Here is a 17,335-nt window from a genome sequence, read left to right as displayed (position 1 = left end):
AATAATAAATTGATAATATAAATATTTAATAATTTCATAATAAATAACAAAAGATAGAAAATTTTCCATTAAAAAACCATTACATTAACCAATAGGGGTTAGTTCAAGTCTTGATATCGTTTAAGCAATGTATATTAAAATGTAATTCATTTAATAAAAAATTATAGCTTAGAAATAGAGAAATGAGTTGAGCTTTCTGTATCTACAGTCAGAGTTTAATTCTACTATAGAGTCAAAATGAGTATTTAGATCAAATGAATCATTAATAATAACAAAATTATTTCAATATTTTAACTAATGAATGAATCAATTTAAAATTCAAGTTAGATTATAAATAATTATTATAAAATTATAATTAATAAAATATAATTATATTCTCTTACTATCATCACAAATTAAAAATAAACAAAAACAATTTAATCTAAAATTTCTTAAAACTCCACAAAATGCAGGGATTCATTCAAGTACAATATAAAAGAAATTCCAAAATGCAATAGAAGTAGAAAAGAGACAACAGAAGAGGGTCAATACATGAAACCATACTTGTAGTTTTGGGGTTAATTATTTAGAAATTATTGAAGACAAACTACATATGAAACAACTATAGAAAAGGGCCTGCCTACCATCATGGAATGAAATTTTCTGCTATCTCCACTGCTCGGTCTGCAACAAAAATCCGTCAAAGAGTTCTCTTTTTTACCTTTTTTACAAATCTCTGTTGAACTCTCACGTAGATCTTAATGAACCACCATGGTTTTCTAGTTGTGAATACAATGTATCCCATGCTCAATCCCAACACCAACCCACATCCATACCCTATATAGAAAATTTCCAATTCAATCCATCATCATCATCTCTATCAAATTTGGCTGGAGTTCCCTCATCATTATCACAACTTTTTGATAATGACAATCTACATAAACCCAAGTTTCATATGCAGGAATCATTACTGAAAGTATCCAATTGTTTGTCCTTAGGAATGGGTCCTTCTAGATTTTTATGAGAAAGGTTTAACATCTCTAGGAATCCAAGATTTGTAAACTCTATTGGAATTCTTCCATGAAGCTTGTTTGATGAGAGATCTAATGATTCAAGTTCTGAGAAATCACCTAATGATGATAGGATATGACCTGTTAAACAATTATTAGAGAGATTTAGGACAATTAGTGAATGAAGCTCTCCAATTGTTTTAGGAATTTCTCCTGAGAATTGGTTGCCGGAGAAGTCAATAGCTGTCCATATGGTTAATAGTTTCTCAAACTCTGTTTCCAACCCTTTTGTTGTAAAAGACAAACCTGGAACATTATATACTGGTCCACCAGCTATTACATCTTCCATGTACTCTAGTTTAACTTTCTTTCCATTCCATTCTCTAATGGCATGCAAATTTTTTTAAAAAATTACAGGTAGGTAGCCACTGAAGTTATTACGAGACAGATCAATGACATGCAAACGAGTGAAGGCAACATTAGAGCTATCTGTTGAGTTAATCGATCAACGGAATCGGCCAAGAGGGGTGAATTGACAATAAAAATTTTGGTGGAAGCTTTTACAGAAAATTGAAAATATTTGCACAGCGATTTAGAGTGGTTTGACTTTCTCAACCAAAGTCTACGTCCACTACCTTAGCTATCCACACTAAGGATTTTCCACAAATTCACTAATTTGTCTTTCTTTTGAGTACAAAGAGTAACCTTACAAATCCCTCAAGAATTATACCCCAAATTCTTGAGAACACTCTCTCCAAAAGAGAAATACACAAATTTGCAAACTTACAAGAAAAACCTCACAAGGCAAAGTGTTTGCACAATTCTAGAACAAAGAAAGAACACTCAAGAATAATACAATTGAGCACAATAAGTGTTCTTGAAAGCAAAAATGAATATTGAATGAAATAGGCTTAAAAATGAATATTGAATGAAATAGGCTTGAAAATGCTCAAACTTGAGATTTGATGCTTTCTCTTTGATTCTCTGGCTTCTCTTCTAAATTGTTGTTGATCAATGGCTCCTAAGCTTGTTTAAATACTCCTTGGATCACTTCTAAACGTTGGGGATCATTGGTGGAGTCAATAGAGCCATTATTGTGTGAAAACAATTAAATAAAACAGTTGGGAGCGTGTGTGCATCGATGCATAGGGATAGTGCATCGGTACACTATGTGTAAAATTCAAATATTTCGACCGTTATAAGATTTAGTGCATCGGTACACTAGTGTTGCATCGGTACACTAATTTCATTCGATGTTTCAAAAGAGCCAGGAGTGCATCGATGCATGGTCTGTGCATCGGTACACTAAAATCATTCGATGTTTCAATAACACATGGAGTGCATCGATGCATGGTATGTGCATCGGTACACAAAAGCCATTCGAAGTTCAATTAATTAAAGGGTGCATCGATGCATTAAATGGTGCATCAGAACACTACTTTGAAAAATTGATTTTTGGCTCGTTTTTGGTTCGAAATACTTTGTGAAAATTGTTTCAAAAATATTTTAAGATTAAAACTCAATTTTACACTTTAGTAAGGATTGAAATTGATCTTTGAAAGACTTGGGGTAATATTTTGATATTCGAGTAATTAAATCGAATATACTTAGAAAGTCATTTGTAAAATCTTAAAATTCATTTATACTTAATTTGTTATATCGAAACATCAAAATGTTTTCAACAATCTCCCCCTTTTTGATATAACAAAACATTTTAGTAATTTTAAGATTTTCATTTGAAAAACAATTTTGTAAATTACTCCCCTTACTATATTCTCCCCATTTTTGTTAAATCAAAAAGACTCTAAAACATTTGTAAACAAGGTTTTTTTTAATACTTTAGCCAATTGATTTAGAAATTTAAAGCTTAAGATGCTAAGATCACAAGAAAGAGAAAGGCTAGCCATTAGTTTCATAAATCAATATTCATAAACAAATGTGTAATGGTAATTGGTCATATTCTAATATTATGTAAATGATGCAAAACTAATAAACATTAAGCTCAAAATGAAAATTCAAACCAAACCAAATATATATATATAAGCATGTAATTTCAAATATCCAAAACATCCACATCCAAAATAATAATCCATAATCATCCAAGCATATCAATCCAAAAACATTCAAAATGTTAAGACAATAAGTTCTAAATCCAAGAGAACAAAGCAAGGTAAGGCCTAATCATCCAAAGGTGGATCGGGAGGAGGAGGATAATGTGCTCACATCTCGAGTGTGAGCGCATCTAAACGTTCACGCATCTCTCGTTGAAATTCCAATTGTTGAGCCCCCATAGCAGTAAGATGGGAATCAATGGATGCAAACCTTAGATCAAATGACTCCAAAAATGATCGAAAGTAGGGAGGCATTTGATCCTCTTACTGAGCTTGTTCTCCTTGCTGCGCCGACTCATTGTCGCGTATGACATCGACAATATCTTGCATAAGCTGTTGAAGTTCTGGATCATCGTCCGCAGCTGGTGCCGATGGAGGTGGAGCTCGTGAAGAGCTAGCTCCTGATGTTTTCTCAACGGATCGAACCCATTGACTATTTTTCTCGGTCCATCCCGATTTCTTTAAAGATGTGAGATTAATTTGGTTATGGAGAGGGATGGGAATATCAAGCGAAACCTCTATCCCGAGTTTGATAAACAGGTTACTAAGGAGACAACCGTAAACTAAAGTTTTGATATTTTTGGATGGAACGACGTTTACGGTATCTACTAGTTCACCGAAGATGATTTGGGGTAAATTTATTTTCCGGTTATGTTGGATACAATGTATCCACCATAAATCTAAGACCCGAAATGAGGAGTACCTACCTCCGGATGGTCTAAACCACCAAGAGATCATCAAATGAAGAAATCGCTCATGGTGAGTTCTTAAGGTACTTACACTATCCTTAGACTAATAGGGTGTACCCACCATCTCTTTCTTATTATCAAGACCCTCGTTATCTAAACTAAAAGCATTAGCGATTGTGTCTGAGTCAATAAAAATGAATTTACCTAAAAGATAGGATCGAATTCCTATGGTTGCGGTTTGACGATCATTTTGGACACAGACCGCATTTGAGTAGAAAATACAAACTAATTGGTGATAAACGATGGGTTGAATTTGACACAGTTTATCAAACTTCCAAGAACAAAGGATAGGAAGATATCAGAAGTTCATATCGACCATAGCTTGAATAGATGGAATACGTTCTTCCCGGATTTTGTATGATTGGAAAGAATCAATGTATCTATGATAGAGTTCTTCTCTACGACGACCAGGTTGGTTAAAACAAGAATTGAGAATGGTTAATTCGGGTGCATTGAGATTTGGATTTTGCGGTGCAAGAGGAATGGGAGGTCGGTTTTGACTCGAAAGACTCAATGACGACCTAGGGCATTTAGGATTGGACATGGTTCAAGAAATTGAAATAGATATGGTAACCTGCAAATATGAAACACATGTACGCAATTTCAATTAATCACAAAACTCAAATGAGTCCGCAATATTCAAGGTTCTCTAAACCGAATCCTAACGGGCAATTTTTGAAAAACTATTTTGAAAATAATGTTTGAAAAAGCATAATACATATAGTTTTCATGAAAACAACATAATTAAATAAAAAAATCAATGAAAACAATAATTTCCGAAATATAATAATTTTTTTATTTCGAACTTGTTTTTGAAAATTGTCTGTTTTTGATGAAATTAGTTGTAAAATCTAGTTTCTAAACATTATACAATCAATTCCCGATACTTACTTCAACCTAGAACTAATTAAAACTAGTCCTAAGTTCAAAAATCAATAAAATAAGGTTTTTAGAAAAATACCTTGAGAAATTCGGATTTTGTGAGAATGTGATGATTTTTGCACTAATTTGATGATTCCAACAGGTTTAGAAGTTGAAGAACAGTTGGATTCCGACTTTAAATCGAAGATTTTGAGAAAATGGAGATTTTAGGGTTGAGAGAGGCTTACGACAATAAGAGAGTGTTTTTTAAAGGTTTTGAGAGAATGAAGAATTTTAGGGATTTAATACCCAAAACCCGACGGGTGTATCGATGCACGGTAGAGTGCATCGATGCATATTCAAGGAATGCATCGGTGCATCAACATGAAGTATCGATGCACACTCAAGGGATGCATCGGTACGCTGTCTAGTGTATCGATGCACAATGTACGAAAATGTCAAAAATCCGTTTTAAACACTTCAAATGCTAAATTAATTAGCTCTAGTGGTATTGGCAACTCATAGATCGAAAATTAACTATGTTCAATCAATCAAATATATCCTTAAACATTATTTGAACATTTAATTAATTTTCACTAAGAATCATAAACTCCCCGTAACTAATAGCAAAGAATGCAATCAAAAGTGTTATTTTTATAAGCATTTTTCATCTTTTATTTAAAAATGCTAAAATTATTTTAAACACTAAGTGAAGATAGGTCAGTTAAACCTAATTCTCTCCTAAGTGTCCAAAATCTTTCTTTATCTAAAGGTTTTGTAAAAATATCCGCTAATTGGTGCAAAGTATCAACAAATTCTAGAACTACATATTCTTTAGTGACATGGTCTCTATTGAAATGATGTCTAATTTCAATGTGCTTAGTTCTAGAGTGTTGGATGGGATTATTAGTGAGACAAATAGCACTAGTATTGTCACACTTGATAGGTATGGTATCTACTTCAATTCCATAATTAAAAAGTTGTTGTTTCATCCATAAAACTTGTGCACAACAACTACCGGCTGAAATGTATTCAGCTTCAGTGGTAAATAATGCAACATAATTTTGTTTCTTTGAAAACCACAAAATCAACATATTTCCTAGGAATTGGCAAGTACCGGAGGTGCTTTTTCCTATCTATTTTGCATCCTCCATAATCCGCATCAGAGAAGGCATGCAAGCTAAAACTAGAGTCTCTAGGATACAAAAGTCCTAAACTAGGAGTGTCCTTAAGGTATCTAAAGATTCTCTTAACAGCTAGTAAATGTGTGTCCTTAAGGTATCTAAAGAGTCTCTAGGATACCAAAGTCCTAAACTAGGAGTCTCTAGCATATAAGCAAACACTAAACATAATGTCCGGTCTAGTTGCGATTAGATAAAGAAAAGAGCCATTCACTGACCTATACAATTTAACATCCACACATTTACCTCCTTCATCTTTGTCAAGCTTTGTAGAAGAACTCATTGGAGTGGCATGAGGTTTCCCATTTTCCAATCCAAACTTCTTGAGCATATCCTTGACGTACTTAGCTTGATTGATGAAGATGCCATCTTTTCTTTGCTTGATTTGGAGTCCCAAGAAAAATGAGAGCTCCCCCATCATGTTCATCTCGAATTCACTCTGCATTAGCTTAGAAAATTCTTTGCAAAGAGCATCATTAGTAGAGCCAAATATTATATCGTCAACATAAATTTGAACTACTAATAAATCTTTACCTTTATGCTTTAAAAACAATGTAGTGTCAACCTTCCCTTTTGAAAAACCTTTTTCAATTAAAAAAAATTGACAGTCTTTCATACCAAGCTCTAAGAGCTTGTTTTAAACCATAAAGCATTTTTGTCAATTTAAAAACATGATCTGGAAATTTTGAATCTTCAAAACCAGGAGGTTGTTCCACATACACTTCTTCTTTTATAAAACCATTTAAAAATGCACTTTTAACATCCATTTGATATAATTTAAATTAATTGAAACATGCAAATGCTAATAACATTCGAATTGCTTCCATCCTTGCTACGGGAGCGTATGTTTCATCATAGTCTATGCCTTCTTCTTGAGTATAGCCTTGAGCAACAAGTCTAGCCTTGTTCCTCACTATATTACCACTTTCATTAAGCTTATTCCTAAATACCCATCTAGTACCTACAATAGATTTATTACTAGGCCTTTCAACTAATGTCCATACTTTACTTCTCTCGAATTGATTCAATTATTCTTGCATAGCCATAATCCAATGTTAATCATTTAATGCTTCTTTAATGTTCTTAGGCTCTATGCATGAAATTAATGCAACATAATTACAAATATTTCTAAGAGAAGATCGAGTTGTTACCCCTTTGATGGATCACCTATAATTTCACCATCCTTGACATAGTTGTACTCTCTTGGATAAGAGACTTCCCTTTCTTCAATGTTTGGATTCTCGAGAGGGTCGTGAGTTTCCTCATCTTTCGTTTCTTTCTTTGATGATGGTTCTCCAATGTCATGTCTAACGTCATTTACTTTTATAATACCTACGTCATCATCAACACAAGAATCCTTCCTCGGAATGGGATTATCATCGAAAACAACATGTATAGACTCTTCTACCACTAAAGTTCTTTTATTAAATACCCGATAAGCTTTAGAATTTAAGGAATAACCTAGAAACATTCGTTCATCACTTTTAGCATCAAATTTGCCAAGGTTTTCTTTACCGTTGTTTAAAACAAAACATTTACATCCAAAAGGATGAAAATAACTAATGTTAGGCTTTTTATTTTTGAAAATTTCATATGGAGTTTTCTTTAAAATTGACCTAATCATTACTCGACTTACAACATAACAAGCGGTATTTGTGGCTTCCGTCCAAAAATATTTTGGCAAATTATTTTCACAAAGCATGGTTCTAGCCATTTCTTCTAAAGTTCGATTTTTTCTCTCAACAAATCCATTTTGTTGAGGGGTTCTAGGTGCTGAAACATTATGGCTAATGCCATTAGAATTACAAAACTTAGTAAATCCAAGATTTTCAAATTCAGTTCCATGATCACTCCTAACACTAATGATGGAGTAACCTTTTTCGTTTTAGATTACTTTTGAAAATGTGATGAAATGATCTAATGATTCATATTTAGTACTTAAGAATAGAACCCAAGTATATCTAGAATAGTCATCTACCAAGACAAATGCATATTGTTTTCCACCCAAGCTATTAGTTCTAGTTGGCCCAAAAAGATCTATATGGATCAATTGTAATACTCTACTGGTGGATACGTCATTAATAGATTTAAAAGGAACTCGCTTTTGTTTTCCTTTATCACAAGCATCACATATTTTATCATTATCAAATTTTAGTTTTGGCAACCCTCTAACTAAATCTCCTTGAATTAGTCATTGTAAAACACTCATGCTAGCATGTCTTAGTCTCCTATGTTATAACCAACAATCATGTTCATCCTTAGCAACTAGGCATAAATTAATAGAGTCTAAATGCACCATGTATATGTTTCCTATTCTATGACCAACAAGCATAATGCGATTAGATATAATGTCAACGACTTTACAACCATTAGTTTCAAACATGACATTGTATCCCTTATCGCATAATTGACTAATACTCAATAGATTATGCTTTAAGCCATTCACATATAAAACATTTTTAATTTGTATGGTAAAGGTATTACCTATAGTACCTATACCTTCAATGTGACCTTTTGGATTATCACCAAAAGGCACCTCTCCTCCATTTTTGTCGTTAAGCTCTATGAACCAGCTCTTGTCTCCGATCATGTATCTTGAGCATCCACTATCAAGGTACCATGAGTTTGAATTTGTTTCCTGTGCCTTGTAGCAATGCTCCTTTTTCTTAGAGCTTTCCCTGATGACCATCAAGCACAAGTTTGCCACTTCTTGTTCCTCTTCATTGGAACCTTCTTCATTACTCCATGTAGCCACATGAGCCTTGTGCTTCTTATTAGATTGACATTTTTTCTTTAATTGTGGGCAATAATATTTGACATGTCCCGACTTTTTGCACTCATAGCAAATGATAGGGTCCTTCTCCTTTGGTTCATTTTTGAATTTTCTTCCTCGGTTGGGCCTTATTAATTTTCTGAACCGTTTGAAAAATAATGCCATTTCCTCGTCATCGTCATCTTCATCCGAATCACTCTCATCTCTTGTAGATTTGAGAGCAACTCCAACGTTCTTCTTCTTCTCTGTCTCCTTCTTTGTCTCAACAATCTTCTCGAGGTCTACCTCATCTTGAAGCATCATTTCATGAGTGAGGAGTGAACCAATTAACTCTTCGAGAGTTAAAGACTTTAAGTTTTTAGCCTCGATGATTATCGTTTTCTTTGATTGCCAAGCTTTCGGAAGAGAGTAAACTAACTTCCTTACAAGCTTATTGTTTGGAATGATCTCTCCATATGATTTGAGACCATTGATAATCGTTGAAAATCTATTCGTCACAGCTTTGATATCTTCATCCGGTTTCATCCTGAAATTTTCATAGCTATGAGTTAAGAAACTAATTTTAGATTCTTTTACCTCGTCTGTGCCTTCATGAGTGACTTGTAGTTTATCTCATATCTCCTTGGTGGTTGTAAAAGATGAAACTCTCCCGTATTCATCTGATCCAAGAGCACAAAATATAATATGGATAACTTTGGAGTTGAGCTGGAACATTCTTGTCTCTCATTCACTCCACAATCTTGGATGAGTGGAAGGTTTGATGTATCCGTCTTCTATGATATTCCATGCTCCCATGTCACTTGCTTGAATGAAGTATATCATTATATTCTTCCAATAAACATAATTAGATCTATTGAAGAAAGGAGTCTTGTTGACGGTCATTGAATCAAGAACGACGTCGAAGTTTGAAGTACCGGCCATTGATGACTTGAATATCGATGTAACTCTTCCCGAATCGACTCAAGAGGCGATTAAACCTTCAAATGAGTGAGGCTCTGATACCAATTGTTGAGTTAATCGATCAACGAAATCGGCCAAGAGGGGGTGAATTGGCAATAAAAATTTTGGTGGAAGCTTTTGCAGAAAATTGAAAATATTTGCACAACGATTTAGAGTGGTTCGACTTTCTCAACCAAAGTCTACGTCCACTACCTTAGCTATCCACACTAAAGATTTTCCACAAATTCACTAATTTGTCTTTCTTTTGAGTACAAAGAGTAACCTTACAAATCCCTCAAGAATTATACCCCAAATTCTTGAGAACACTCTCTCCAAAAGAGAAATACACAAATTTGCAAACTTACAAGAAAAACCTCACAAGGCAAAGTGTTTGCACAATTATAGAACAAAGAAAGAACACTCAAGAATAATACAATTGAGCACAATAAGTGTTCTTGAAAGCAAAAATGAATATTGAATGAAATAGGCTTAAAAATGAATATTGAATGAAATAGGCTTAAAAATGAATATTGAATGAAATAGGCTTGAAAATGCTCAAACTTGAGATTTGATGCTTTCTCTTTGATTCTCTGGCTTCTCTTCTAAATTGTTGTTGATCAATGGCTCCTAAGCTTGTTTAAATACTCCTTGGATCACTTCTAAACATTGGGGATCATTGGTGGAGTCAATAGAGCCATTATTGTGTGAAAACAATTAAATAAAACAGTTGGGAGCGTGTGCATCGATGCATAGGGATAGTGCATCGGTACACTATGTGTAAAATTCAAATATTTCGACCGTTATAAGACTTAGTGCATCGGTACATTAATTTCATTCGATGTTTCAAAAGAGCCAAGAGTGCATCGATGCATGGTCTGTGCATCGGTACACTAAAATTATTCGATGTTTCAATAACACATGGAGTGCATCGATGCATGGTATGTGCATCGGTACACAAAAGCCATTCGAAGTTCAATTAATTAAAGGGTGCATCGATGCATTAAATGGTGCATCGGTACACTACTTTGAAAAATTGATTTTTGGCTCGTTTTTTGTTCGAAATACTTTGTGAAAATTGTTTCAAAATTTTTTTAAGATTAAAACTCAATTTTACACTTTAGTAAGGATTGAAATTGATCTTTAAAAGACTTGGAGTAATATTTTGATATTCGAGTAATTAAATCGAATATACTTAGAAAATCATTTGTAAAATCTTAAAATTCATTTATACTTAATTTGTTATATCGAAGGATCAAAATGTTTTCAACACTATCCACCTTACCATAGAATCTGTTCTATCTCAAGTCAAGCACTTGTAACTGATCCAAATTTCCTAACTAATTTGGGAAAGTGTCATTTAAATAGTTGTTCCCAACATCAAGAAGCTTCAAATCTTTACAATTACCCAAAGATCGTGGTAGTGACCCTTCGACTTGGTTGTTGCTTATTAGAAAAAAAAATTAAACTGCAACCTTCAGCAAAATTTTCAGGTATTTTACCATGAAAATTATTCATCCGTAGATCAAGGTATGAAAGGGAAGAACTCAAGTTTCCAATGCATTCCGGATTTGTTCCATCCAAACTATTGTTCGATAAAAAGAGAACCATAAGGGAACTCAAATTGCATAATGAGGAAGGAATTTGGCCTCGCAAAAAATTTGAAATAGAGTTTGAATCAGAAGTTTGAATAATCTTTGAAACAAATAAAAAAAATGCTTGTTAATTTACTTAACAACATCACGCCTTTTCTTACAATACCATTTATGGAGCCTGAATTGTAGTAAAATATATAATTGTTTTTAAAATGATTTTAAATATTTTTCTCATTAAACAAAAAGATGACAATTGCAAATCGGTACACTTTCCAACAGTTAGGTATGTAAAACAAATATCATTTTTGCTTGAGAATCAGCAAATATATTTTTGAAAAATTCACTTGGATATCACATGACATTCAACAAATTACCAAATTTTGGACAGAAAATTTTCCAACTAAATAAAAAAAAGTTGATATTGAAAAGGATTTTGATCATTTCTTTTGATGTATCATAACTTAATGATTTAGATCATTAAGATATTTTAAATTTAAATAATTTTAGAATGGATTTATCTAAGTTTAATATTTAAATGATTTATGTTTGAATACAAAAGGATACGTCAAATGACAAATTTTTTATGACTAATTAATGAATATATTAGAAAAGAACAAAAAGAGGAAGGAAAATCATATTATACTTGTCAAGTTGTTATTTGAAAAATCAATAATTTTTAGAGAAATTATATTTCCGATAACCGATGGAATTGTATCTAAAATGTAAAATTAATTTTGTCAAAATAATTTGACGTTATGTCTATAGTAGTGTGATTATCTTTATGTTTATATTTTTAGAATTTAGGTAATTTTGAACTAGAACTTGTATACTCTATTTGTCTCATATTAAATAATATGACTTGAGAAATGTGTACAATTGGTTTAGTGATCTCCACATCCAATTGCATGACATGAATGCGTTTTATTATTTTCATCAATTCGACATTATATATCTTGCACAAGTTTGGCCTAATAAAAAGTTAAAAAATGTATTATTTTCTTACCAAAACTGGTGATTTTAATCAGGTCCCTGTTAACAAGCAAGGGAGTGAGAATTACTCCAATAGAAGGGTATTCTTTTTTTCCCCACTCATCATTTACATTTTTCAATTGCATTTTCCTATTTTTTTCTTCTGGTTTTGACTGATGAGTGTTTGATAGTTTTTAGTTGTATAGTATTTGTTTTCCGAACCTAATAATTGTGCCTTAAGCACAATATAGTTTACCCCAATGACGTTTTCCAACCGTAAGTTCATCCACTGCAGCTGATTGTACTTCTTCTCCCTATGTTTGTCAAACTTCATAGCAGATTGGACCTTCAATTGTCCTTTATGTCCAAACTTGAAAGGATCCAATGAGGTAATGTGTTGATCCCCAGATTCCTTTTTCAACAAACTATCATAATTCACTGTTTGCACCTTCGAGGACTCATATAACAAGTTATATGCTACTAACCCCATGCAATGTAAAGCGATGTAGGTACCATAGACCATTGCTGTCAGCCTTAATCCTTTTCGAAGAGCAAGTGAGGTTTGATGGTAAGACCAAAACTTCAGGTAAATTCTGTCCTCTGTTTTTATACCTCTGTCTGTCAATTAAATTTTAGCAAAAAATTTCAACCTTGCTTGAGTCTTCTGAAAAAATTTCAGATTCAAAAGTTGTTGTTTTAGTAATCGATTCCTGCTGCTTTCTTTGTTGACTTCCCATATAGTTATGACATTCCCCTTCCCTTGAAATGATCCTTGTCCCCAAAGATCAAACAATTTCTTCCTTATAATGATGTGCATCCCATTTTGTTCAATCTCTGTGAAAAAAATTTGCATACAAAACTCACCTTTCTAGAGCAATGCCCTTGCCAGTGTAAGCACCCACTTGGTACCAGTTTGATTTGCTACCCCAAATTCTAAAGCTAAATCACTTGGCTTCTTGAAACCATGATTAATCCCAATAAACCTTGAATCAAGCTTTGAATAAGGAAACTTGTTCAAAGCATGAACTTCAATGCATGCTGCTCCAATATCATCCAAGTCTCTTCTCACATCACCATTTGGAAGCACATCTCCAGAAAACCTAGGAAGTGTGATCTCTAACAAGGCCTCGATAATCTGATCTGAATAGACATCTCTAGATGCATAATGACGGGCCATTATGCTAGAGAGTAAAGTAAATTCGACGACAACAGCAGTAGCAAAATCTGACATGGCAAGAGATGCAACCTCCTTAACAATCAGAAGCATATCTTCTTCAACTCCAAATTCCACGCTTAGTTTGCAAACCATGTTTTCAACTCGCATCATCTTGTCCAGCATTGTTCCTAACTTTTCATGGAAAAGATTCCCCTTCAGTTGACTACAAAAATCCTTAAATTTTTTATTTGTATCTAGCTCATAGAAAATTTTGGCATCTTCATATCAAGCTCTAAGAACAACTTCATTTCCTTTTATCACCACCATCTCATTGATTGCTCCATTTGCCACTGCAATGAAATAGGGCAACAACTTTCTATTATCATCAGTAATAGCAAAATACTTTTGGTGTTTCTGTATAACCATAGTTAATTGATCACCCAGAAGCTCTAGAAAGGCTTTTTAAACTTTCCAAGCACTGGAATAAGTGCTTCAACAAGATTTACAACCTCGTTGAACAAGCTTTCTTGAAAAACTATGTTCCCTTTGACACTGTTTGTTAATAAATGTGAGCGCTCCAAAATTGTTTTCTTTCCATCCTTAATATCAATATCAATTCCAGCACTCTTTATTATACTAGGATAAGATTCCGCACTTTCTACTATAATAGCAACTTTTGGAATATTAAAAAGACCATAAGATAAGTTTCCACTCAAAATCCCAGCAAGTGCAAATGGAACCACTGCATCTCCTTGGAGGGACATGATCCAACGAATATGTCTGCTGAAAAAGACCTGCGAGTTCCAACGCATGGACTTCAGGAAAGATATTTTAGCAAGCATTCCAGGTAACTCGTCAGATAAAACCTCCAAAGCAATTCGGGAAAATTCTTTTACACAAGCATAAATATACTCTGTTTTACCATCTACCATTCTGAACATAGAGTCCAGTGGAACAACATATCTGCGAAAAAAACCTTCAGCAACCTTTGTAGGATTTCCCTGTAGGTCAAAGGCTTTTGAAACCGGAGGTTCCGGAACCTCAAGTTCATTCTCGACTTGCTTAGGAAAGAGATTTTCAAAAGATATCACTACTCTCCGAGGAGTGCCAAAATAATGTATGCCACCGTGATTCAATCTACGCTTATCCAGAAGTTGTGACACTAAATATTTAAATTGCTGACTCGCACTAGCTATAACATAAGGTGGCATCTCTTCAGTCCCAATTTCAAGTACAAATGATCTTGGATCATGGTGTACATTTCTCAATTGATGATGGTTTCTCCTCCACCCCGTATCATAGTAAATGGTAGTTCTCTTTCCCCATTCTTCTCGAATCTTCATTTGATTTTGAAGTTGATGTCCCTGTTCAAAATTTAACTCAGCTCTCATAATAGCCTTGTCATCTTCCGTGGTTTGTTTTTGTTGTAGCCGTGAATCAACCTTCATGGAACCGGTGATGGATAGGAATACCACATGTTCTACTATTGCTGACATTTTATCAAACACTTGTGAAACATCATATGTTTATTCTATTGTCATTGATAATATTTTTTTAGGAGTAAAGAAGAAGGGTTTAGACTCACCAAGTGAAACCTGACCCATTTTTCTCTCTCCATGAATTAGTTCAGTTTCCGAGTGGTTCCTGATCATCTGTCCTTCTTGTCAAGTCCCTTAGAATCTGCTCCAAACGACCCTTATTCATTGCAATCCTTGTCTCCAGGTACTGATCTTGCTTCACTAGCTCTGATAAGTCTTCAATCTGATGTTGAATCGCAAAAAAAAAAAAAAAAAAACAGAGGATGCAACCATTGCTTTGTCAGGAGTTGTGACTTTGGATACCAATTTGTTATGATCTTAAGAGAAATAGAGAATTATTGAAGGAAAATAGAGAAAAGAAGAGAGAATTCAGAAAAGAAACGTTCATTCAATACTTTCATAAAAATCATCTCCTTAGTACATGGTCTTATTTGTTTACAATGTGTTGTACTGGGTATAACAACCTGGACAACTAAGCAAGCTGTTTCCTATCATTAATGGGCTATAGAACGTGTAGCCCATTCCCAATTCCAAATCCCTAACTCTTTCTCTGATTTCCCCAATTCTCTTGCTACGAGTCTTATCTTTTCTCCTCTGTGCATGAAAGTAAGCAGCTGATAAGGAATGAACTTAAAACTTTTCTTTCATTGATTTGTACATTTAATTAACATGTTACATTCTTCACGAACTTCCTTTTAACAGAAGGTGCGAGAGCTGCTCTGAGCCTTGATGGTACGATGCTTGGGTTTTATCCAGTTAAGGTCTTGTCATCAAAAATTGCCATCCTGCCTGTGAACCCTACATTTCTCCCTAGGGTATGGATGAATAACTTTCTGGCTCTCAGTTGTTTTGGTTTTGCATAAGGCTTCATTTTTCTCATGCCATTTTGTCGTGTTACGAAGAGCTCTTGTTGTTTCTCTTCATTTTGTTCAGATCACTCGCTTGAGGATTTTATGGGACAATGTGCATTCAACTCGTATTTCTTTTGTTGAATTTGCCATGGTAAGTTCGTGTTTCCTGGATTGATGTTGAAAATGTTCGGTTCAAAATGTAAAACTATGTTTCCGCCACTGGTTCTAATTAGTGTAGATATATATATTTATTTGTAATATGTCATCCATGTCGCTTTGCAAACTATTACTGCAAATCTAGACGCTTTAAGTAAGGTGATATGCTTGACTAAAATCAAGTGGCTCGATTTTAGTGTTTTGTGTGAGATTATTGTGAAAGCCGGCCTGATTTACATGTAAGCGAGCTTGCAGCCATTACGACAAATGGTTTAAAACGAGGTCATATTCTTTGTAATTTAGCTTTCCTTGTCTAGTCTCTGCCCAACTTTTAACGTATGTGACTGCAAGACACTCGATAAAGTTATGTGATTCTTAAACCTCTTCGATTTTTCACAGATCAGCTAAATGCTGGAGAAGCTTCTAACCTTAACTTTCTTTTCATTTTTATACTACTATGTCATTTATGGAATCCTACAAGATCAGGTTGCATGATCAGACTGACTGTTTGTTTATCTCAAGAGTTCTTTACCGACACTACGGCTTTTTTTTCCACTGCGACATGTTACTTCATACACTTTTACATTAAATCAGTCATCATCCGGATTTGTTTTTGCATGCACATAAAATCGATGAATTAAATTGGCTTTGTGCCTTGACTGAACTCCTGTTTTTGGACAGGCGGAAAGTGCCATTGTTGCATTGAGTTGTAGTGGATTGGTGCTAGGAACTCAGCCGATCAGGTGTGCTCTCGAGTTTTCGTTCTAAATTCTATGCTTGTCAAATTCACCATCGATTAAGTTTAATTATGTTTCGTTCTTAACATTCAGGGTAAGTTCTTCAAAAACACCAGTGAGGTCACGATTACCCGACCAACATCGGGTTAAGCAATCGACCTAGCCATTTAAGACATATGGATGGAATTGGGTGACTTCCCGATCGCAACTCTGTTGTGACGAAGGGATGGTAAAAACTTTCATCGGTTTCTTTCTTTCCATCTTTCCGGACGCAACCATTTTGTCTTGTTTTTCTTTTATCTTTGCTCAAAGATGTCGTCACCATGTTTCGGATTCAGAAACCTTGAGAACTTTTAACCTTATTTCATCCCTTTGTTTTGACAATGTTGTCTTGCTGGGGTTTTTTTTTGCTACCATTTTTGGTGTTCTAATGATGGTTATAAGCATGATCATATAGTACAACCGGACTCGCGGATTCACGACTTTGAGTAGTCGGTTTAAGCCGTATCTTTTAGGAGATAGCATTCAATAAATTTGAGATTCGAATCTCGACATTTTCAATCCTTTCTTTAAGTAGCTGATATACGTATATACGTGATGTGAAAATTCGAAACTATTAGCGCCAACGATTAAGCTATGATTTTGAAACTGGAAAAAATAAATAATTTAATTTTAGTTAATTGAAGTACTTGAATTGAAAACATATTTTAATCATAAATTTTAAAACACAATT

At 34.0% G+C, this 17,335-nt stretch overlaps 1 protein-coding gene, 2 long non-coding RNA genes and 1 pseudogene across 3 annotated transcripts; 1 reads left to right on the top strand and 3 right to left on the bottom strand.

Moving 5' to 3' along the window:
• Window positions 1–930: 930 nt before the first annotated feature.
• On the bottom strand, window positions 931–1,338 carry LOC120125843 (receptor-like protein 43). The gene has a single exon (XM_039144178.1). It carries the CDS (start codon window positions 1,336–1,338, stop codon window positions 931–933), a length of 408 nt encoding a protein of 135 aa, XP_039000109.1.
• A 9,754-nt stretch (window positions 1,339–11,092) lies between these two features.
• Window positions 11,093–11,879, bottom strand: LOC120125841. The gene is made up of 2 exons (XR_005516404.1): window positions 11,839–11,879; window positions 11,093–11,249 (listed from the first exon to the last, which is right to left on the bottom strand). It is a non-coding gene; the product is annotated as an uncharacterized LOC120125841 (long non-coding RNA).
• Window positions 11,880–13,032: 1,153 nt separating this feature from the next.
• On the bottom strand, window positions 13,033–14,816 carry LOC120125842 (annotated as a pseudogene).
• Window positions 14,817–15,789: 973 nt separating this feature from the next.
• On the top strand, window positions 15,790–16,746 carry LOC120125865. The gene is made up of 3 exons (XR_005516405.1): window positions 15,790–15,860; window positions 16,547–16,608; window positions 16,696–16,746. It is a non-coding gene; the product is annotated as an uncharacterized LOC120125865 (long non-coding RNA).
• Window positions 16,747–17,335: the final 589 nt, after the last annotated feature.

Source organism: Hibiscus syriacus, unplaced genomic scaffold (assembly GCF_006381635.1).
Source record: "Hibiscus syriacus cultivar Baekdansim isolate YM2019G1 unplaced genomic scaffold, ASM638163v2 tig00110445_pilon, whole genome shotgun sequence".
Taxonomy (NCBI): Eukaryota; Viridiplantae; Streptophyta; class Magnoliopsida; order Malvales; family Malvaceae; genus Hibiscus; species Hibiscus syriacus.
This window is presented reverse-complemented; position numbering and strand designations above follow the sequence as displayed.

Bases quoted from the DNA above. Each gene is read 5' to 3' on its own strand.
- LOC120125843 (XM_039144178.1), bottom strand. From the start codon at position 1,338: ATGGAAGATGTAATAGCTGGTGGACCAGTATATAATGTTCCAGGTTTG.